This window comes from Camelina sativa, chromosome 7 (assembly GCF_030686135.1).
Source record: "Camelina sativa cultivar CO46 ecotype springtype chromosome 7, ASM3068613v1".
NCBI lineage: Eukaryota > Viridiplantae > Streptophyta > Magnoliopsida > Brassicales > Brassicaceae > Camelina > Camelina sativa.
In genome coordinates, this window is record NC_141886.1 from 9646938 (window position 1) to 9671311 (window position 24374).

Consider the following 24374-nt stretch of genomic DNA (forward strand, 5'->3'; position numbering starts at 1 on the left):
AAGTAAGAAACATTGTTCAAAAGGCTTGGCTCCTAGAACCAACTGCCCCAATAGATAATCGACTGTCTCACTGTAGACTGGCAATCATAAAATGGAGTGAAGAGCAATACCTCAACAGTCAAAAAGAAATATCCTCACTCCAAGATCAGCTGGAAGAAGCAATGTGCAATAACAATTCATGCCAATCCGACATCGACTCCATAAACCAGAAACTCACCTCAGCTTACAAACAAGAGGAAGAATTTTGGAAACAGCATAGCAGACAGCTTTGGTTGGCTCTAGGCGACAAAAACTCCGGATACTTCCATGCAGCTACAAAGAACAGAAGAGCAATTAACAACATTTCTGTACTGGAGAATATCAAGGGAGAGAAAGTCTATGAGGAACAAGAAATAGTTCAAGTTATCACAAACTACTACCAGGATCTTTTTACCTCGCAGGAGGGAGATAGGAAATCAGTGGTACATGAGGCCCTAATTCCGTGTGTCACCTCTGCGATGAATGAGACCCTAATATCCATGCCAACATCTCTAGAGATCCAACAGGCTTGTTTTGATATTCACCCCGATAAAGCACCAGGCCCGGATGGTTTCTCCGCAAGCTTCTTTCAGTCCAACTGGCCCTCAGTGGGAGATGCTATCATTGCGGAGATCCAAGCTTTCTTCATATCAGGAGTCCTGCCTGCAAAGATCAACCATACTCATGTCAGACTCATACCAAAGACTACTACAGCCCAAAAAACAGTTGATTATAGACCTATTGTCCTCTGTTCGGTATACTATAAGATTATCTCTAAAATCTTAGCAAAAAGACTCCAACCTGTTCTACATGTTTGTATCTCTGAAAATCAGTACGCTTTTGTTCCCCAAAGAGCCATATCTGATAATGTCCTTATCACACATGAGGCCCTCCACTATCTGAAAACATTAGGGGCAAAAAAGAGGTGTTTTATGGCGGTTAAAACAGACATGACAAAAGCTTATGACAGGCTAGAATGGGATTTTATCAGAGCAGCACTAGAAAGAATGGGGTTTCACAGTACCTGGATAGGTTGGATCATGAAATGTGTATCAACTGTTTCCTACTCCTTCTTACTAAACGGCCAAGCCAAAGGTTTAGGTATCCCTTAGAGAGGAATCCGACAAGGAGACCCACTATCACCTTACCTCTTCATTATTTGTAGTGAATTCCTCTCGGGACTGTGCTTTAAGGCACAACAGAATGGAAACATGATAGGACTACGTGTGTCGAAAGGGAGCCCCAAAGTGAACCACCTACTTTTTGCTGACGACACTATGTTCTTCATTCGTTCTGATCAACACAGCTGTCGGACTCTCCAGCGAATCCTGATCAAATACGAATCAGCATCGAGTCAAAAGATTAACCAAGCGAAGTCCTCTATCACCTTCTCTAGCAAAACTCCTCCGGATACAAATCAAGAAGCCAAAAGCATCCTTAAAATACAGAAAGAAGGAGGACAGGACAAGTACCTCGGTCTACCTGAACTTTTTGGCCGGAAAAAGAAGGATTTCTTTTCCTCTATTGTAGATCGCATTAAACAAAGAGCCCTTAGCTGGTCTTCACGATCCCTTTCCACAGCCAGCAAACTGACCATGCTTAAGTATGTCTTAACCGCCATGCCCTCTTACACTATGTCTTGTTTACAGCTCCCTGCTTCCCTATATAAACGAATTCAGTCAGCTCTTACTCGATTCTGGTGGGATACCAAGACGGAAAAGAAGAAAATGGCATGGATAGCTTGGAAGAAAATCGCAAAACCACTGAAAACGGGAGGACTATGACTAAGAGATATAAAGCTTTTTAATCAAGCCTTACTAGCAAAACTGAGTTGGTGATTACTTACCAAACCAAATAGCCTGGTAACTAGAGTCCTCATGGGAAAGTACTGTCGGACCTCCACTCTGTTGGAATGTTTGGCCCCTAACTCTACCTCGCACGGGTGGAAAAGCATATGTCTGGATCGTGATCTTCTTAAATCAAATGTTGGTAGACTTATTGGCTCCGGAACTGACATCCCTATTTGGAGATCCCCGTGGCTATCCTTGTCTTCCCCAATTTCTCCGATAGGACCCCCAACTGAAACCACCCAACATCTCACTGTTGCCGACCTTCTCCATTCACAATCAAACTGCTGGAACATAGAACGAATTAGACAAAATTTCCCTATGTATGAGAAGGATATCCTAAAGCTAAAACCAAGTAGTACAAGAGCATTGGATACCTGGGTATGGCTTCCTACCAGAGATGGAGCATACTCGTCAAAGTCTGGCTACTATGAAGCAATGAAACTGGATTCCCTCCACATGGAGACCGAGGAACCAACCCACAATGAAACCACACATTTTAACTGGCAGAGTAACATATGGAACCTGAAGACTTCCCCAAAAACAAAACTCTTACTCTGGAAAGCTGCTCAAAATGCCCTCCTAGTAGGATGGAACCTCCAGAGCAGACACATAATCTTTTCGGCTAAATGCCCCCACTGTGATGCTGAGGAAACTGCTCTACACCTGTTCTTCCACTGCCCATTTGCAAAACGCCTCTGGTCCAATATACCCGCAGCTGGAACATTCCACCCGGAAAGCATCAGTAATGTTCAAACGGGTATTGAAAAAACAAACAAACTGGTATGTTTACCCCCAACAGGCTTAGGGGCGGGTCCTCTTACTCCCTGGATCTTCTGGTCGCTCTGGATCTCCCGAAACAAACTCCTCTTCAATAAGGTACGACACTCTACGGAGGATACCATGAGCTTAGAAATTACAAGAGAAAAGGAATGGCAAATCTCCCAACCCCTCCGATCCACACCGGGCCATCAACCTAGAACTACCTCTCGGTCAAAGGAACCCTCCGAGACCTTTCGATGTTTCACTGACGCTTCGTGGTCAGAGACTGGATCGGCAGGATTTGGCTGGATTATTAAAGACTCTCACACACAGGTTAAAATCCGAGGCACAACATCAGAAAAACACGTCAACTCACCCTTGATGCGGTAAGAGTTGCAATGAATTGCACATCTCAAACATATATTTCGCTTCCGACTCGCAACAGCTAGTCTAAGCTCTCAATGCGAAGATCCGATTCAAGGAACTTCATAGGACTCTCCCCGATGTCCTCCTACTAGCGTCAAATTTCAATTTTTGTACTTTCAATTTCATTCCCCGATGAGTTGACAAAAAAGGCTCTCCGCCTCCTTTGTAATCCGATTTAACTTTAATAATATTAGCAGTATTTTGATCAAAACTAAAATAAAAAGATTACATTTAAATAGAAACCCAATTATTTCGACCTCTACTTGTAGTCTTCTTTTATTAGTAGTGTTTGCCTTCTTACTAGTTACTACACCTGCCAGAGCAGAAATAAAATAAGGTTGCTGTTAGCCTGTTTACTTCTAGAGTGGTCACCGAACTTAATCTATTTAACACTTCTAAAAAGTTAAATTCTAGTATTTAACGATTTCAAGATTACAACACTTCAAAGATATTCCAACTTGCATAGTGATTAAAACTTGTTGGCTCTTCCTGAGCTTAAAAAATTATCTGGTGATCCGAGTGATCGTAACCAATTTCACCCTATTACATCCTCATCTAATTCCAAACAAGCAACCGTACGTCGACAATTATGTAAACCATGTGGTCCATGTGTGTAAATATGCAAATGACAAAACACAGAAGTCGTTTATAGGTCTATGTTGCTATCACTTATTAGGATATTGTAGATTTAAAACAGACAAGGATTAAATTCAAATGGAGCCATAAATATATAGTAGGTTTAACTAGTCCCACACAACTTGTTACCAAAAAGAAAAAAAAATCCCACACAACTCGACAAGTCCATCATTTATATGCGGGTAGTTAAATAGTAAATGCACCACGAAAGTTATGAAAATAAGTTGGTAGTTTCATTTTGTTAAATTAATGTTAGCGAAGAATAATTAATAGTGATTAGCCTGTCGTCAGGTAAGTCGAAGGAGAGGAAGCAGAGTTGGATTCTCAATGCTTTTGACGATGCTTCCAGTCCAGAGCCTTTGCCGCAAAGTCGTGCCTCTCGCATCCGCCGATGTTACTGTCTCGAGTCTCTACTTCCGGTCAGTCAGCAGGTTCAGATCCCTTTCTTCGGTGAAGCTAAAAATGTTTGTTATCTCTGTTTTGTACTTGTCCACCCTTGTATTGGTCAATTATAAAACATACTGTAATAAATTTCATAACCAAGTACAAATGAAGTTGCACAAAATTGGTCAACCATTTTAAGAGGCAGAAAAATAAGTGAACTCCAAAGTACAAATACTGTATGATTTAGTTAAAGTTGTTATTTAACACTAATCAGGAGGTGAAAAAAATCACCAACAAAAACTCTTTATATATACATGACCAAACAATACATTTCTGTAGATCAATAAAACAAAAAAGACAAAAAAAATGTCGACTGCTCATACCATAACCATCACTCTCTTCATCACAACAACACTACTAGTGTCCTCAAACGCCAAACCACTTTTTCCAGCGATTTTCATCTTTGGCGATTCAACGGTTGACACAGGCAACAACAATTTCCCTTCACAAACAATCTTCAGAGCTAAACATGTTCCTTACGGTATTGATTTCCCAAGCCACTCACCAAACGGAAGATTCTCAAACGGAAAAATTTTCTCCGACATAATCGCAACCAAACTCAACATCAAACAGTTTGTACCTCCTTTCTTACAACCAAATCTCACTGACCAAGACATCGTGACCGGAGTCTGTTTTGCATCAGCAGGTGCCGGTTACGATGACCAAACCAGTCTCATCACACAAGCGATTCGTGTCTCGGAACAACCAAATATGTTCAAGAGTTACATTGCTCGTCTTAAGAGTATCGTAGGAGACAAGAAAGCTATGAAGATCATAAACAATGCTTTCGTGGTTGTGAGTGCAGGGCCTAATGATTTCATCTTGAATTATTACGATGTTCCCTCATGGCGCCGCGTGTATCCTAGCATTTCTGATTACCAAGACTTTGTGCTTCATAGGCTTAACAATTTCGTGCGGGTAACGTCATAAGATATTTCCCCTACAAGAAATTAGGGTTTTGGAACTGATTCTAAACGCCTTTTAACCTATTTTTCGATAATCTGTCTTGATCATCTCTCAAATCTTTTTTTCGGTATGTGTGCAGGAGCTTTATAGTCTAGGTTGCCGGAAATTTTTGGTTGGAGGTTTACCGCCAATGGGATGTTTACCGATTCAAATGACTGCACAATTCCGCAACGTCCTAAGGTATTGCTTGGAACAAGAAAACAGAGACTCTGTTTTATACAATCAGAAACTTCAGAAGCTCTTACCTAAGATCGAAGCATCACTTACAGGAAGCAAGATTCTTTACTCTAATGTCTATGAACCTATGATGGACATGATCCAAAACCCTAGCAAATACGGTATACATAGAAAGATCTTTCTTGTTCCCCAAGTTATTCTTGTGAGATTTTATAACATTTTTGTATGTGGGATTAAAACAGGGTTTACAGAGACGACGAGAGGATGCTGTGGAACAGGGTTCTTGGAGACAAGCTTCATGTGTAATGCTTATTCTCCTTTGTGTCAGAATCGCTCGGAGTTTCTGTTCTTTGACTCGATACATCCATCGGAAGCTGCCTATAGTTACATTGGCAACGTTCTTGACGCTAAGATACGTGGGTGGCTTAGGGGTTAAGTCATCACGATTTGCAGAATGGAAACAAATTATTTGTTTCATAATGCCACTATTTGTGGATTTATCGTTTCTTAATCAACTAAAACTTTGGCTCTTACTGAAGCTTTAAATTTTAGCGAAATTGCACAAAGGAAATCAGTTGACAATTCCATTTGTTGAAAAAAATTCAAAATCAGTTGACTTTTTAATTATAAAAATCTGTCAGTCAGTCAACAACAAGGGTTTAAAACATATTCATTGGGTGTTTTACTTTTATCAAGCCTAGAGTACTAGTAAAGTTCATTGGGTGTTTTTCCCAAATCTAGCATGTCTCCTGACCCTAAGAGTTGCTCAATTAGAAAGGGATTTGAACAACACGAATGTTAAGCACAACACGAATGTTTGAACAAGTGTTTTTGTATGATTTAAGATCTTGAAAGAGTTCCGAAAAACAAAAAAATGGAAAAAAAACCTCCTAAGAACAAAAAACTTCGACTCAAGTGGTAATATTCAAGCATCCCTTGTTCCAGAGTATTAGTGATCTTACCAAATTTGAAAAATATTTTTTTTGCCCAAAACCTTTTAACAAAAAGAAAACAGCTAAGAAAATATAGTAAATATTATTAAGAACACTTCCAAACACTTTTTGCAAATATTGTTTATTTCCTTGTTGGATAATTGTACAAACCAGATGTTTAAGTACCCAACTTTTTTGGTAAATTTTGTAGAACATTAGAAATTAATTAACAACTAAAATTCGATAGTTGAATGTAAAAATGACGATACACTATTAAACTAGTGTTTTTGTTCCTTCTCTACGTAATCAATAAGGATGTTGTATATTTGTCAATTATATTAGGTTTAACCATTCCCACCAAGTCGGTAAGTCCATAACGAATCTCTGCTGGTGGACAGTGAATGAAGTTTTGATAATAAAGTTGGTAGTTTCATTTTGTTAATGCGGCAAAAAGTTTGGTGAACATATGACTTGAGCTACAATAAAGAGAAAGGGAAATTAATATTTCGGAAGATAACAATTGATTATTATGAACACACAAGTTATTAGGTCTGCTATTTTAAGTAGCATGAAATAAAATATAAGTTATATTTATTTAAGTACAAGTGCAACTACACACACATGTCGACACGAGTATATACATGTGTGATTGTGTAAACAATGCACTATTGAGTGCAACTAGAAAACACGAATTCAATAAATAATTGATTGTTCCGTGTTTAGGGGTTACAACATCGCTTTTCTAACTTTACCAATCATCATATAGGCTCTAATAATAGAACTCGTATATCATTCACAAAAAACATAAGAATAATACTAAATTTAAATTGCTTTAAGGCCTTAAGCCATAGACTAATTTGGTGATACAAATTATAGCCATGAGATTGATTATTAGAGCCGTGACATCTAGCCTAGTGCTATGTTTTCACTAGAGAAGCGACGAGAACTCTTCTCCACCACATGTTCTAATATAATTCTCTTAATTAGTTTGCTATCCATATTCTTTCTTTTTGGAATGAAAATCATAATAACTCCGATTGGCGTAAATAAAACTGTACAAAAAATTGTGAGTTAAAGAAATAAACTGTTACGGCATATTGAAAAATTGTAAGAAAAACAGTAAACAGAAAATGTATAAAACAGCTAAGAGTAACACTTTTAATATCAATATTGTGATTAATACTAACTATATCATAGTGGTATATGTATATGATATACAGTATATCCATACCAAAACGGCAAAGAGATTGCCAATCAAAAGCAAATAACCTATTAATATTCTCGGCGAGTAAATACTGTTTCTGTACCACCTGAATTCCCATTCTGGTCCACCATTTCCTAGAAAAATCACATCTTTTGGGTCAACAGATTGAACTATATTATATTTTATAGATCACGTAAAAAAAAGACTTCAGAGTCATTTGCTTTCTTTTTTTGGTCTAGAAAAGTAGATAAAAGTAAATTGAAATACTTTATAAAGATAAAAAAAGTTCATTAGCTGAAAGTGAAAGTAACTATTCTATTTACTTTCAAATTTTTTATTTATGTTGTTTCCATTTCGACTGCATGTTTTTTTACTTTACTTTATTGGTCAATTTTTAATTCTCAACTCTATGATTCCTTACCAAAAATATAAAAGTTATTAGATTCTCAAAAATATTTGACAGTAATTACTTTTTTTCTTTTGTTTACAAAAACTTTACATCAAAATAATTCCATAACCACGGAAATAACTAAAAAACTACATGACATCGTAATTTTTGTTTTGTTTCTTCTTCTTAATTACCTTTTAGTTTCGAGAACTTATACTTTTTATGATGAAAAGAAAAATAACAATGACAATTAATTAGTGAATTAAAATTTTGATCCTCTGATAGTAACAGCATGTGATCTGCTACGAGGATATAACAAATCGGATCCCTTCTTTATAGATCCTTCTTCTTCATCTTCTTCATCAATCCTAGCCATTGTCATCCCTACGCTCGAGCTCTTCGGCAAACCGTTCTTTCCCGAAACCGCAACCGCCGCAACGCGAATCTCCTGCCTCTGCCTCTGCTGCTGTTGCTGCTGAAGCTGTTGGTGAATGATCATGTCAATCTCGTTCTTATGACCCAAACTCCTAGCCGAAGCAGCTCTAATCAGCTCGCTATAATCATCGTCGAAGGTGTAATCAGAAGATCTTCTCCGAGAAGAGGCGGAAGAAGAGAAGGCGGAGGAAGTGCTCCGGCTTCTCGGAAAGGGAACCGAGGCGGCGTCTACGGCGGAAGAGTAGTGAGTGCGAGCTGCGCAGCCTGTGATGCTTCTCATGTAGAGATCACGAGCTTTGCTTAGAACTTTTAGAGGCATGGTGACGATTCTTAAGAACCTGTTCTTTTTTTTTCCACTATTTCCCATTTTTGTTCTTGTGTTTTGTTTTGATGTAATAATGATGATGATGGGTTTGGTTTTGGAACATGAAATGGTTTTAATAAGTAGGTAGAGAGATTATAGTTTAAGGTCAATTTTGAGAAAGGGGAAAATAATAACGTGTTGAAGATATACGAGTGGAACATGGTTTTTTGTTGACTTGGTGATACGGACTTCTTGTAGTAAATATTTGGATAGGTCAACTTTTTGTTGGTTATATAGACTCAAATTCCTCTCGTTATATCCATCCGATCCTCTCACTTTTTCTTTTAAAATTAGATCCTCCAAATAAAAGCTTTTATCTTATGAAAATTAGATATTTTGTATATATTTTTTCAGAAAATTTCAAAATTTTTCATTTTTATTATATTTTTTTATAAAAATATTCATTCCCAAAAATTTTATTAAATTTGCCTATAAAATCTGAGGTTTATTTAAATATGTGTATATATACGCATCCAGAAATTATCTTCATACGCTTGTAAATTATTATAAGTACCTTAGAAATACTTTATAAATACACTGTAAACTTTATAAATATCTTATAAAATACCTTTAAACTCTATAAATACTTGGATCAAGTTCTCCAACTATTAACCATCTTATATAAATATTATAGTTTTCAGATCTAAAAAAAAGTATTTTTGAAAATAGACAGTTGAATGAGACATTTTTTTGAAAATGACCTACCTACCAAAAATACAATTTTTAATTTGTCCAAATTCCATAATTAAATCGAAAGTATGATCAAAAGGTTTAATTTGTTGAAACTGATAAAAGACTCATCCTATAAGTCAATGCCTGGGACCGAGTTCTATTATATATGCATTTTTTCAGAATAACTGAAGATTTCGACATAAAATATAATTTAGATGTATATTAAAAAAAGTTTAAGGGTGAAAAACACTATAGGCACCTTTTGTTTACTAAGCTTTTTATTGTTGAAGGTGCGTTAAACATGGTAAACAAATTATTTTGTATTTAAAAGTGTAAAACATATGTTTGTTAAAGGGTGTGTGTAACTTGTGTTATGTGTTAATTACTCTACCTAATTTTTTTAAAAATTGAATTTATTGGGAATTGGGACATTTAAAATTGGATACGAACGTGGCTTTAGCTAGAAAACAATCCCAAATTAAATTATTAGTCAACTGAAAATCCCAAATGTTCCGTTCAATTCGACGATTATGATATTGATAAAAACATCTGTTTTAGAAATCACTAGGCGTTAGTCGGGTGGTTGGGGTGGACCTAACGCTTAGCGAGAAAATCAGAAATTAAACGGATATTAATCGGGGACTAGTTTTTGGTTTATTTAATTAAATTAATAGTAAATTAAAAATATATAGTACTAAATATATGTATAATTATGTTTATGTAAAAAGAAAAATATCAAATAAAATATAAAGCTATAGTATTGTCTTTAAAATTACGGTAAAAACACAAAAATGTAATTTTAATAAAAAAATTATGATTTTAATTAAAAGTTTGTACATTAGTTATTGTAAAACATCGTAAACTCTTAATTTAAATATCTAAATAAAATAATATATTTTTGATTTATATTTGGCTCCAAAAATAATTGGTATATACAAAATTATGCGGAAATTAATCAGATTAGACGGTATAATCGGATAATCGATGCTAGGTGGGAATTAATCATTAATCGAGACGGATAGAGTAGGCAATTTTACGGAACGTAATCGGTGTTAGGCAAAGATTTTTAAAACAGGGATAAAAACAACAGTATAAAAATAAAAGACCTTGAATTGGTTGCCGTGGCCAGTGCTGCGTATCGTATTCGTATCTTAACGCGGAAATGAATCATTCAACACTCTTCTTTATTTATTTTTTGTTAGAACTATTCAACTCTCTATCTCTTTTTTTTTTTCTCTATCTCTAACAATTTTTCAACTTCTTGTTTAAGTAAAGGATTCAATTTGTCACTCACTACTCCTGAATTCGGCATGATTGATTGTTATCAAAAGTTTGCATGCACCAAACACTTGAATAATCAAAATTACTAAATTACTCAAGTTACCATTTAACAAAATTGTAAAACATTAGTGAACATAGCCATTGTTGGGATAAGCTTGAGAAAGCTTGAAATGGACATTAGTCTTCGTCCTAGAATAGTTGTGTTTACAACAACATAATGATCAAAGTGTATTTAGAAGATATCTAAATACTAGTGTTTCCTAATAGGAATAGGATTAGCAAAGTTATATATAAGGATATGTTGAGGTGTAAAATAACTTATGAGATTTTTGAGAGAAAGAGAGATTAAGAGCTTAAGTTTTTGAATTAGTTTTCTTAAGCTAACAAAATTGAGATATACTTATAATCTTGTGTTCTTTAACAAATATCTGTTTCTATATTTGGTATCATAGCCAAAATCATTCACCAAAGAATCATGTCCGAAATTACCGTAGCCACACCACGACCTAAAGAAGGAGGAGTGTCTCCTTCCATTGTTTGTCTGATGCTAACCTCGACCAATTACACTGTATGGGTGATGAAGATGAGGATCACCCTCAGAGTTCATAAGGTTTAGGATACCATTGAAGCAGAGACTAACCATGTTGACTCAGAACAAAACGATATAGCTGTGGCCTTATTATTTCAATCGATACCTGAAAGCTTAACGATGCAAGTTGGAGAACTAGATAGAATAAAGAAGGTGTGGGAAGCAATTCATTCTAGGCACACTAGAGCAGAAAAATTTTGAGAAGCCAGACTCCAGAATCTAATGGCTGAGTTTGATTGTTTGAAGATGAAAGAATCTGAGAACATTGATGATTTTTCTGGCAACCTAGCTACAATATCATCAAAGTCAGCCGCCCTAGGAGCTAACATAGAAGAATCTTCGTCAAGAAGTTTCTCAAAAGTCTTCCTCGGAGAAAATTCATTCACATAGTTGCTTCTCTAGAGCAAGTTCTAGATCTGAATAACATCAGCTTTGAAGATATCATTGGACGTCTGAAAGCCTATGAGGAGCGTATCTTTGAAGAACAAGATACTCAAGAAGACCATAGTAAGCTGATGTATGCCAATACATAGTCACACATGAGTCAGCACTATCGAGACTACAATGGTGAATCTGGAGGTTTCGGAGGAAGAGGTCGTGGAGGTAGATCTTTCTACAGAGGACGAGGAAGAGGTCGCTACGGTGGTAGAAACCTATCACAAATCACATGTTTTCGCTGCGACCAGACTGGTCATTATGCCTCACAATGCCCGACTGGACTCCTCAAGTTACAACAAACAGAAGAAAGTGACAATAAGGATACACATGATGCAGACGAGCTTTTGATGCATGAAGTGGTATATTTGAATGAAATATTGTGTGTACCGAGCAAGTTTGAGGCAAATACAGATAGGGATAACGTATGGTACCTTGATAATGGTGCGAGTAATCATATGACTAGGGATAGAAGGTATTTCAAGAAACTTGATAGTTCTGTTACTGGAAAAGTGCAATTCAAAGATGACTCTCAGATTGATATCAAAGGCAAAGGGACAATTGCTTTTATTGATCAGAATGGGAAGCCAAGAGTAATGATTGATGTTTACTTCATCCCTGACTTGGGATCTAAACCTGGTTCTAAGGCATATCGTTTGTCAGACCCTAGTCAAAAGAAATCATAGTGAGGCGAGATGTTGTGTTTGACGAATCAAAAGGATGGAATTTGTCTCAAAATAGCTCAATAGAGGATGGTGATGAGAGTTTGAAAATTAGTTTTGATGTCTTGGGGAATCATGGTCTTCGAGAGTACAGTCAGAATATTGCTGATGGAGAGTCTTTGAGCGAAGCAGCAAGTGATGATCATCCGAAGATCACGTTGAAGGCAACACATAAAGGATAGACGAAGCAAGAGCCACACGAGACTACAACGTTACCTACAAATTTGCCTGCAATTTTGTCAGTACCTGAATTACTAAGAACAACACGATAGAGTGTTAGGCCTAAGTACTTAGACGACTATGTCTTGCTTGCAGAGGAAGAAGGTGAGTTCTTACTACTCAGCCTTAATAATGACCTAGAAGTTTTGATATTGCAAAAGAGTCTAAGGAGTGGAGACGGGCTTGTGAAGAGGAAATGGGCTCAACCGAGAAACTTAGACCTTGGGATCTTGTTGACTTCCTTGTAGGAGCAAAAACAATTGGTTTGAAGTGGATATGTAAGTTGAAAAGAAACTTTGATGGTAGTATCAACATATATAAAGCTCGACTTCTCGCCAAAGGGTATGTGCAGAAATATGCTATTGATTTTGAAAAAGTTTTTGCTCCAACTGCTAGGATCAAAACTATAAGACTACTTATTGATCTTACGGCGTCGATGTCAAAACAGTGTTTCTTCATGGAGAGATCAAAGAGACTGTGTATGTTTCTCAACCAGAGGGATTTGAAAAAAAAAAAGAAATGAGGGGAAGGTTTACAAACTCAACAAAGCGTTGTATGGCTTAAGACAACCGCCTAGAGCTTGGAATAACAAGTTAAATCACAGTTTGTAAAATGTTCAAAGGAATCATCTATCTATCATTAAAACATGGGTACTGATTTTCTAATCATAGGTGTATATGTTTATGATTTATTTATCACAGGAACAAGCTTGGTTGTCATTAACAAATTTAAAGAGGAGATGGCTTCTAAATTTGAAATGAGTGACCTTGATTGACATACTACCTTGGGATGCAAGTAGATCAACATCAAGATGGAATAACTCTAAGCCAAGCTCGGTACGCTCACAAGATCTTGAAGGAAACAGGAATGTCAAAGGACAACCCGGTTCTTATACCAATTGAACCAGAACTGAAAATTTCTAAAGCTTAGAATGAAAGGGAGATACATGCAATGGCTTAGAGAAAGAATGTTGGATGTCTGCGGTATTTTTTTCACACTAGACCATATCTTTCTTATTGTGTAGGGATACTCAATCGGTATATGCAGAGTCCGGGAGAGTCGCATGGAATACCAATTAAACGATGTTTAAGATACCTAAGAGGAACTACTAATCTTGGTTTATCTTGTGGAAAGATGAAGGTGCCTCGACTATAGGTTATAGCGACTGTAGCCATAACCTTGATGCAGATGATGGAAGGAGCACCTCAGAACACATTTTTTTTTTATCTCGGAGAAAGCCCTATTCACTTGGTGCTCGCAAAAACAGGATGTAGTAACTCTATCTTCTTATGAAGCATAGTTCATGGATGGGACTGAGCCTGCAAAACAAGCTTTTTGGTTGCAGGATTTGCTAGTCGAGATCACTAGAGCTGCAGAAGAGAAAGTTACTATCCTAATTGATAATCAATCAGCAATTGCTCTCACAAAGAACCCTGTCTTTCCAAGGGAGAAGCAAGCATATACATAGGCGCAATCACTTCATAAGAGAACATGTTGAGAATGACCAAATTGAGGTGGAACATGTTCCCGGAAGTGAGAAAAGAGCCGACATACTTACCATGGCTTTAGACAAAACTAAGTTCAGAGAAATGATAAGTCTCATGGGGGTTCAGGAATTGACAAGAACAGCTTTCAAGTTTAAGAAGGAGATTGTTGGGATAAACTTGAGAGAAGCTTGAATGGAAGTTAGTCCTAGTGCTAGAATAGTTGTGTTTACAAAGAGATAAGGATTAAAGTGTATTTAGGAGATATCTAAATATGAGTATTTCCTACTAGGATTACGATTAGCAAAGTTATAGATAAGGATATGTTGAGGTGTAAGATAACTTATGAGGTTTTGAGAGAAAGAGAGATTGAGAGCTTAAGTTTTGTGTTAGTTTTCTTAAACTAATAAAAGTGAGATATACTTTCAATCTTGTGTTCTTTAACAACCCTCTGTTTCTATAGCCATGTCTAGCATTCAATATGGACTTGCAAGTATAAATATGAATATTACTCAAAAGACATTCATGGTGTTGAAGCATTGGTTAAGGACATTAAACCGAAAGAGTAATTGAACCAGAGTTGGTTTAGGAGTAGTTAAGCATGCTCAAATGTTTGTTACTACAACAAGAAACAGTTAATGCATATAGACCCATGTTCATGTGGTGATCTTAAGGGATAGAAACCCTGATCGTGAGTTTTTGTATTTGTGTAGCTCTCGATGAATTAGTGAATTACTAATTCCATTCTGGCTGAGACATCGAATGATCAATCACAGTGATTGATCTTAATTAATTGGTAAAAATGGTGTGCCAACTATCTTTTCACGAAGAACACGATGTTAAGTTTTGTCACAGTATTGCACTAGAGAGTGCTGACACTTCGTCTTGATTAACGATACTTCCTGTAGGACCGTACGTCTATGATCGCTTAAAATTGCTAAAAATCCATTTAACAACAAAATGCATAGTTCCAATGCATAAAACTAACGTGATGGTCTAGGCAGTCGTCTAGACAATGTGGATTTTATTTTTATTAAATATATTGAATGACTAATTTAGTTGTTAAAAAAATGAGCGATTGCTTAAGCTTTAGGATTTGTTGACCAGTAAATGCAATAACGGTTAAATCAACAATTACCAAAACAGAAGTAATATATAATTGATGAGATGATCATCATAATCGCATTGCTACACATAGTTGAATATAATCATATTAAAAAAACAACATCTCTCATTCTAATGATGATGTTAAAGTAGATAGGAAGATAGCATTCCAAACTATTCTCTAGCATATTACTTTCCTTAAGACTTGCTCTATTTCGGAAATAGCTACCACCACTATACTCTAATACTTTTAGACAGCTTATTATATATTACATAGATCGTGCTCTAGTGTTACACATAGATACATTTTCTCTTCTTCGTAAATGGGGACGACATGAGAGCTCCTTGGCGCCTTAAGAAGTTAGTAAATTTTTCTTTTCCTCATTACTTTCTATGGTTTTGTTTTACTATAGCAAAGATATTTGTTTGCGGTGAACGAATTGAGATGAAATAACAACATAGTTGATTTCTAGCAGTTGATTTATATTGAATCAAACACAATCGAAACTAACTCAAAATTAAAGCTCTCACAAATCTCTAATCTCTCACAAGTTATGCCACATCTTAAAACCAAATCCTAATCATAATAGGTTTAACTTAGATATTTCCTAAGTAACTTAAACTAATCATAAGCCATGTCTCGATAGGAATAGTATAGAAGCTTCTTATCTTTGCTTGGCCTTTAAGCTTAAATTAACATTTTCTCCTTTAAGCTTGACATCCTCTTTTGTAATATCTTTGATACCAACAAGATCTCTTATCTCTTATCTCTGTGAACTTAATCCTTCCAAAATCTTTTGTCAATATATCCGCCTTCTGCTTGCTTCCGGGTACATGATCCACCTCCACTAGACTATTCTCAACACATTCTCGGATAAAATGGTATCGTCGGTGTATGTGCTTACTTTTGCCATGAAAAACCGGATTCTTCATGATAGCTATGATGGACTTGTTGTCTATTCGTATCACCACTTGCTCACATTCTTTCTAGTAATCTCTCTTAGAAGTTCTTGTATCCAAATTGCATGTTAGCTGCTTTAGCCACCACCTTAAACTCTGCCTCACATGAGGAAATATCCTCTGTTTCTTGTTTCTGAGAGCACCATGTAATCAGACAATGGTTCAGATAAAAGGCATTCCCTGTTGTGCTTTTCCCATCATCTTCATCAACATGATGACTCCTATCGCTGTAGCTAACTATTCTTGCTGCATTCGTGTAAGTGCGACTAATATCACTATGAGACCAAACAAAATTGTTCCTCGTAAGTATTTGAGAATCTATTTTAATGCAGCTCCACGGTGTCACTAACCACTAGGCCTCTTCCCCTACCACGACCACGTCCGCGTCCACGACCACGTCCGCGTCCACGACCACGTTCGCGTCCACGACCACGTCCGCGTACATGACCAGCAACAGCTCCGCCTCTAACCATTTGCACTACCCAAACAGAAGGCTAAGCACACAATTCAAAACCGCACACAAAAAAACACATATTACCATGGAATCTAATTGAAGGCTCGAAGATGATGATACTATGACGCCATACCACATGCAAATTGACTAACTACTCATAATCAATTAAAACACTTAACCATGAATCAACATCATGCATCAAGCAACAGGAAAATAATTCAACCAATTAAATTCCCTAAAATCACTCTAACACCAATCCAATTAACTGCCCTAGAACCATAAGGACTCTGATACCAAACTCAAACAACCAGAGCCGTTTTTTTTAATAATATCATTTAAATACCCCATAATATTTAATTACAACCCAAACATACCAAAATTAAGATACAATCCAATCAATAATAAACCAACAATAACCAATATACACAATCCATCATAACCAATTCTAGATAACGACATAAACCGGCAAATACCAAAACCAACAATATGCCCAGCGGATGTAAAACATAACCAACAACCTAACATATTTTTATCCAAGGTTTCAACAACACAAACACTAAAAACCAACATCACAAAACCGCGAACTTAGATCATCCTCCTCCTCATAGTCATGATTATGTCGCATATTGCCTACACCAAAAATAACAGTTGAGATGCGTAAGTATTATCATAAATAATTAGTGAGACAGTCATGCCATCAACTAGGCTATACACACAAACAATTAAAGCCATACACAAGAAATCAGCATAAAAACATCCAAAACAGACGATTGGAAACAAAACTGCGTCCACATACACCTAGTGTCGATCGACACCGTCCTGATGTCGGCCGACACTCCTTATGATGTCGGACGACAATCCTTCTGGTGTTAGTCCACACCACCATCAATCTACACCACTTCTGGAACACGATCTCTTTCTGCGAAGTCAGATGGTGTCGATCTACACCTTCCTGGTGTGAGTCGACACCTAAACTCTGCAACACCTTCGTTGACGATCTCAAACATCAAACGACCCTAAAACTCCACCATATCATATCCCACGACAACAAAACCAAGAACAGTGACACATGGCCACAAACATCACAAAAGCACACAAAACAGAAACGAATCAATCCTACAATCACCAAATCAATCTCACAAACCCTAATTGCTTAGATAAACCATGGTCATACACTCATATTAGCAAATAAAGAAGATTGAGATGAAGAATAGCAAGAATCCACACCACAACAACCTACTCATGCCCAAAAAGCTACTGATCTGCTTCTCCTCTCCTTGACAACACGAAAACAAGCCCTTATGCTCATCTTAACTCTCCTTAACCTTCTCCTTAAGCCTCTAGATCAAGCTCCCAAGGCAATTCTCTCTGTTTTCACTTTCTCTAGAAGCGACCAATCACCAAAAACCAATAAAGAGAGGCTGTTCGTGTATTTTAAAATGAGACTTAGGATTTCCAAACCCAAACCAAGCTCAACCGGAAAATTTACAAAAAAAAAAACCACGGAACCACAATTTGATGGTGTCGATCGACACAAAGCTAGTGTTGATTGACACTAAACCAAAATTGGGCTTGCGATTTTATAAGAAGTATTATATTATTGGGCTGCTGAAGAAATAATTAAACTTAGGTGTTATGATGAAGCGAGCATTACAGATATTGCACAATGCTATGTAGAAGAGTTGGTGAGAAAAAATATGGTTATTGCCGAGGGAGTCCCTTCGAGAATTAAATAATTTTACATACATGATGTGATGAAAGAAGTTTGTTTTTCAAAAGCTGAAGAAGAGAACTTACTACAAAGAGTTAGTCGTCCTACATCAACAGTAACATGCTCTCAATCTCCTTGTAGATCTTGCAGATTTGTTATATGTCAACCCACTACATTAAACGACGTTGAGCCAGAGATAAAGAATCCAAAACTTCAGTCTCTCAGGTTTTCTATAGGTGGGAAAAGGTTGGATGCCATCAGGTTTAAACTTTTCAAGATTACAGCTGATGAGAGTGTTAAATCTCTCTAGGGCCAAGTTCAAAGAAGGGAAGTTACCCTCTACCATTGGAAAGCTCATCGACTTGAGATACTTAAACTTAGAAAATGCTGAGGTATCTCATCTACCTTCTTCTCTACGAAATCTTACGTTGCTTATCTATTTAAATCGTGGTGTCACTTCACGTTCTCGAATCAACGTGCCCAACTGTTAGATGAGGATGCTAGAATTGAGATACCTTTTATTACCATATAAAATGCTTGGAACTATAATGTTTGAATTGAGTAATCTAGTAAACTTGTTGTTGAGGAACTTCTCCACAAAGGCTATTAGTGTTGGAGATCTCAATTGTATGAAGAGGCTTCGGTTACTCATTTTGGTATACTCGCTGGGTGTAGTATGGAAACCTTATCTGCAAGTTTTGGTTCATTGAGAAACCTTGAAACCCTTTTTGTACTGGATGTGAGGGAATATTCAAGTATGTGTGATTCAAGAACATTTATTATGAAATGGTTTTCTCTCTACAGTATGAACTTGAGTATACGCCAAGGTTACCTATTGAAGAAAACTTTTCTTCTCAACTTAAAAGAACAGATTTAAATTGTTGTTTTTTGGATGAGGATCAGATGTCAGTTTTTGAGAAATGTCCTCACTTAGAGTACCTCCACCTTGAAACTAGAGCCTTATATGGGAGAAGAATGATTTGTTTACTGGAGCTTCGTTTGGATGAACAGAACAAGTTGGAAGAGTGGATATTACTAGAAGGATCCATGCCTCTTCTTCGTACTCTTAAGGATTCATCGATGTGAAATGATAAAGGCGCTTCCTGAGGGTTAAGGTATATCACTTCCTTAAAGATTTTACGTATTGTCCATATGGGATAACAAGATTCTTGTAACTGAATCTCAGAGACGATGAAGAACAAGAGAGAGAGACGTTGAGCTGAAGAGAGAGATTGAAAAAATATATTTTATTCCCATTAATGAATTCAATGTACAAGCCGTATATTATGTACAACATCTAAGACTATGGTTTAAGTTAATAATGACTTAATTATATCCTAAACCATATAAACCATGCTCATACTCTTGATACACCCCCGCAAACCTTAGAATCCGAAACAAGTGAAGGATTGTCTAGGTTCGATAAAGACATCCGTGTAAGCAAATAGTGGAAAGGCTTCGGATGTAGAGGCTTCGTCAAGATGTCGGCTAACTGATTCTCACTCGATACATGTAATGCTTTGAGATTACCAAGCTTGATTTGATCCCTGGTAACATGACAATCAATGTCAATGTGCTTGGTTCTCTCGTGGAATACTGGATTTGTAGCTATATAGATCGCCGACTTGTTATCACAAAAGATCTTTGCAGTAGTCGAAACTGGTGCATGAAAGTCTCGCAAAAGCTTTAGTATTTATATGATCTCACAAGTAGCATCAGCTAAGCTCCTGTACTCTGCTTCAGTACTACTCCGGCTAGCCACCTTTTGTTTCTTCGACTTCCAAGAAATCAGTGAAGTTCCAACATAAACACACAAGCCAGAGACAGAACGTCGAGAATCCAAACATGTTCCCCAGTCAGCATCAGCAAAGGCATTAATGAAAGTATTATTATTAGCCGAGTAAAACAAACCTTGCCCTGGACTACCTTTAAGATACTTAAGGACCCGGAGAGCAACCTGTATATGCACATCAGTAGGAAACTGACTCAAGGTTATGTACCGCATAGGTAATGTCTGGCCGGGTAATTGTAAGATAGAGAAGGCGACCAATCAACTCTCTATAAGGCGTTGCAGACTCCATTGGTGTGCCTGTATCCTTGGTGTGAGTAAAATATGGATCCATCGGAACAATAGCTGGTTTGCAAGCCAATAGACCAGTGTCCTCCAATAGATCTAAAGTATACTTACGCTGGCAAACCGAAATGCCCTTAGTCGTCCTGGCAATCTCCAAGCTAAGGAAGAAACGTAGCGGACCTAAATCTTTGAGCTTGAAAGCAGAATTTAACACCTTCTTAAGATCGTTCAGGTCTGCATCATTATTGCTAGCAATTACAATATCATCGACATAGACGAGTACAACAATAAATCTAGTCGCTGTATATTTCACAAACAAAGTCGTATCTGATGGGGACTGTAGAAAACCAGCATTTACCAAAACAGAGGTGATAAGCTTGTTCCATTGTCTAGAGGCCTGCTTTAGGCCATAGATACACTTGTGTAATCTACAAACTGGATTAGGAGGAAGAGTCTCCATGTTACCTGGCGTGTAGCCTTGGGGAAGGCTCATGTAGATCTCCTCGTCGAGATCACTGTGCAAGAAGGGATTGGAGACATCCATCTGTGTCAATGTCCAACCTCCCTTAGCAGCCAACTCCAACAGCAATTTGACACTAGTCAATTTAGCAACCGGGGAAAAAGTTTCATCATAATCCACTCCTTCTTGTTGATTATACCCCTTGGCAACCAATCTAGCTTTGTATCATTCAACTGAACCATCAGAGTGATACTTAATGGTAAACACCCATTTACAACCCACAACATTCTTTCCAACTGGCAGAGAAACAATTTTCCATGTCTTGTTAAGCTCCATAGCAAACAGTTCATCATTACAAGCTCATTTCCACTTATCAGAAGCCATGGCTTGTTTAAAATTCTTTGGTTCAGTCTCTACCGAGTAGGATAAGATATAGGAACAATAATGGAGATTGAAACGATCATATGAAAGTACAGAAGATAGAGGATATGGAGTGGTATGAGTAGATGGTAGTGGTGTAGAAATAGATGCTAATGCACAGTGGTAATTAGATAAGTAACTAGGTGCTTTAGTCAGTTGTTTAGTACGACCAGAAGGCAAGGACACATTAGCAGTCTCAGAATGCAGTGGTTGATTTACTCTAGGTACCAATGTCGACTGTGCAGGGTGAGGATTGGTAGATGATGATGCAGACATAGAAGCATGATTAGATGCAGAGTATGGATTTAGTAATGCATCATCCGGGCAAACAACAACAGTGGGCAAAGCAGGTAAAATGGTATGCGAGAAAAAATCCGGTTGAAAATGTTTTTTGTTTAAAAAAGGAAAAATTGTTTCATGGAAGATCACATTTCGAGTAATAGAAACCTTATTTGTTGTTAAATCCAATACTTTGTAACCTTTATACCCTAAAGGATAGCCTAAGAAAAAACTAGATTGAGCTCTAGGTGAGAACTTATCCCTATCAACCGACAAAGTACTAGCATAAGAGAGACAGCCAAATGTTTTAAGACTTGTATAATTGGGTTTCTTATGCATTGATTTCTCATATGGTGACATATTATTCAATAGCACTGAAGGTATCCTATTGATTAGAAATGCAGCAGTCAAAATACAATCACTCCAATAAACGATTGGTATATGAGATTGAGAGAATAAAGCTCTAGCCACATTTAGTAAATGTTGATGTTTCCATTCTACAACCGAGTTCTGTTGAGGAGTATATGCACATGAGAAGTAATGAATTATGCCTTGTTCTTGAACTATGGAAGCAAAACCTAACTCAGGTGCATTATCACTCCTAATCGCTTTAACTTTTGAATTGTATTGATTAGAGATTAAAGAAAGAAACATCGGAAAAATCTTAGATATGTCACTTTTATTTCTAAGCATATAGACCCAAGTAACCTTAGTACAATCATCAACTATAGTAAGAAAGTATTTATATCCCTCTACAGACTCAACAGGAAAAGGTCCCCAAATATCTAGATGAACCAATTCACTTTTATCTGTCAACATGTTATTATTGAAAGGAAAAGACATACGCTTTTGTTTAGCTAGTGGACATATATGACAATGATCATGACTCTGAATAACAGACTTAGACAACGAAAGTGTACTAGACATGCTTTGTAACTTGGCAACTGAGGGATGTCCTAGGCGTTGATGCCAAAGGCTATCATCAGTAGACAAGGATCCACAGAAGTTAATGCAACCAGGAGACTCAGCAGGTGCAGATTGAGATTGAGAGTGATCATTGAGGATGTAAAGATTGCGGAAAAGTCTACCACTCCCAATCAGTCATCCCTGAGAAGACTCCTGTATGAAACATGCAGTAGGATAAAAGTGAGCAGAGCATTGACTATCATGTAAAAGACTACTAACACTTACCAGATTAAATTTGAAAGTAGAAACAAAGAGGACATTGTACAATACTAATTCATCAGACAATCGAATCGTTCCTATATGCGTAATCTCCAGTTTAGTACCATTGGGCAAAGCTACCGTGATTCCTGAGACTACAAATATCTCCGTAAATTTTGATATATCACAACAGACATGACTTGTAGCACCACTGTCTATTATCCAAGAACCACTGGGCAATGCACTTTGTAAAGAGGAGAGACAATGATGTTGATATGTGAAAATGTTATTTTCATAACGAAGATTAGTAGATATGATAGAGACTTTACCAGAAGAAGATTGAACAGCCATAACACCATGTTCAGAGACAGTAGCCTGATTTTGATTAATCGAAGACTCTGGAACAGAACTTTGAGCACGAGAAGTTAACTGACCAATCAGAGTTTGAGCTTGTTCCTGAGTTAGCTTACTGACATCAAGATTCACAGCATTGACAGCTGGAGATGGATAGTATGGCATAGAAGAAGTGCTCATAGGCGATTGCAAAGAAGTAACCTCATGAAGCTCAGTAAACAAATTCGCAACAGTTCGTTGTTGTGTGCCAAAATTCGCATTTGGATTATACTGTGGAAACTGTGGCCTTGTGTTAGACGCAGTTGGACCCCTAGGAGGATAGAAACTATTATTACCAGTTAGTCATGTGTTCATCGAGCCTGATGATTTAAAACCAGGAGGAAATCCATGCATCTTAAAACACGTTTGAACTGTATGGCCGAGCTTTCCACAATGAGTACACATCGGTCAATTGCCCCTCGGTCGATATGTATTATAAGCAGCAGCATACTCTAGCTGTCCCTGCATACCTTCAAAAGAACTCGAAGCTTGAAAAGCAACACTATCAGTTCGAACAGTAGGCTTCACAACACGTTGCCTTTCATCCTGCGCAACAATGTTAAATGCCTCTTCAATATTGGGAATAGGTTTCAGCATAAGGATGTGTCTTCTAGTCTGCTCATAGGAGTCATTGAGTCCCATTAGAAACTTGGTGACTCTACTACGCTGTTGTAACTTCTCCCATAACTCTGCAGCAGTGCATTCACATCGCCCACACGTATATACAGGAAGCTCAATATAATTCGTGTATTCCTCCCACAACGTGACAAGCTCTGTGTAATACTCACTCACATACATAGCACCTTGCTGAATAGTACCTAATCTCTGCTCTATTTCATACACACGCGGTGCATCATCTTGCTTGAAGCGTGAAATCAGATTCTTCCAAATCTTTTCAGCAGTAGGCATATACAATAAACTCATTCCTATTTTCTTTGAAACAGATCCAATCAACCACGTGATGACCATATCGTTACATCTAGACCAAGCATCGGAATCCGGATGATCTATAGATGGTTTAGAAATCGTACCGTCAATAAATCCCAACTTGTTTCACACATTCAAGGCCATCCGCATAGATCATTTCCAAGAATGAAACTCAACACCCGTATCAAGTCGATCTGTGACTATCTGTAATCCTGCATGATCTGTGCTCAGCAAAGAATAAGGACTCGCATACAGATCTGTACAATTCTGAGAAACTGGAGCCGAAGAACTCGAACGATTCGGAGAACAATTTGAAGCCATCAAAGCTTAAAAAAACGTAGAAATTGAGAAATCCCAAACAAGAATCAGTGATTACGATCAAAGATAAATCGAGAATTGAAGAAAAAACGAAGATCAGAACTCGCTC

General features: G+C 37.2%; 3 protein-coding genes across 4 annotated transcripts; 2 read left to right on the forward strand and 1 right to left on the reverse strand.

Annotated features, from left to right (window-relative positions):
* The first annotated feature begins 1895 nt into the window (after nt 1-1895).
* Nucleotides 1896-3017, forward strand: LOC147941114 (uncharacterized). Its single transcript, XM_087458385.1, has one exon. It carries the CDS (start codon nt 1896-1898, stop codon nt 3015-3017), a length of 1122 nt encoding a protein of 373 aa, XP_087314511.1.
* Nucleotides 3018-4288: 1271 nt separating this feature from the next.
* Nucleotides 4289-5809, forward strand: LOC104700834 (GDSL esterase/lipase At1g58430-like). Of its 2 annotated transcripts, XM_087460078.1 has the most exons (4): nt 4396-5051; nt 5179-5279; nt 5369-5437; nt 5519-5809. In XM_087460078.1, exons 1-3 carry the CDS (start codon nt 4440-4442, stop codon nt 5388-5390), a joined length of 735 nt encoding a protein of 244 aa, XP_087316204.1. In that variant the 5' UTR covers nt 4396-4439; the 3' UTR covers nt 5391-5437; nt 5519-5809. The 2 variants fall into 2 exon arrangements, with proteins under 2 accessions (XP_010414731.1, XP_087316204.1); XM_010416429.2 differs by having other exon boundaries at nt 4289-5051; nt 5179-5437.
* A 2058-nt stretch (nt 5810-7867) lies between these two features.
* Nucleotides 7868-8795, reverse strand: LOC104700835 (uncharacterized). The gene has a single exon (XM_010416430.3). It carries the CDS (start codon nt 8600-8602, stop codon nt 8063-8065), a length of 540 nt encoding a protein of 179 aa, XP_010414732.1. The 5' UTR covers nt 8603-8795; the 3' UTR covers nt 7868-8062.
* Nucleotides 8796-24374: the final 15579 nt, after the last annotated feature.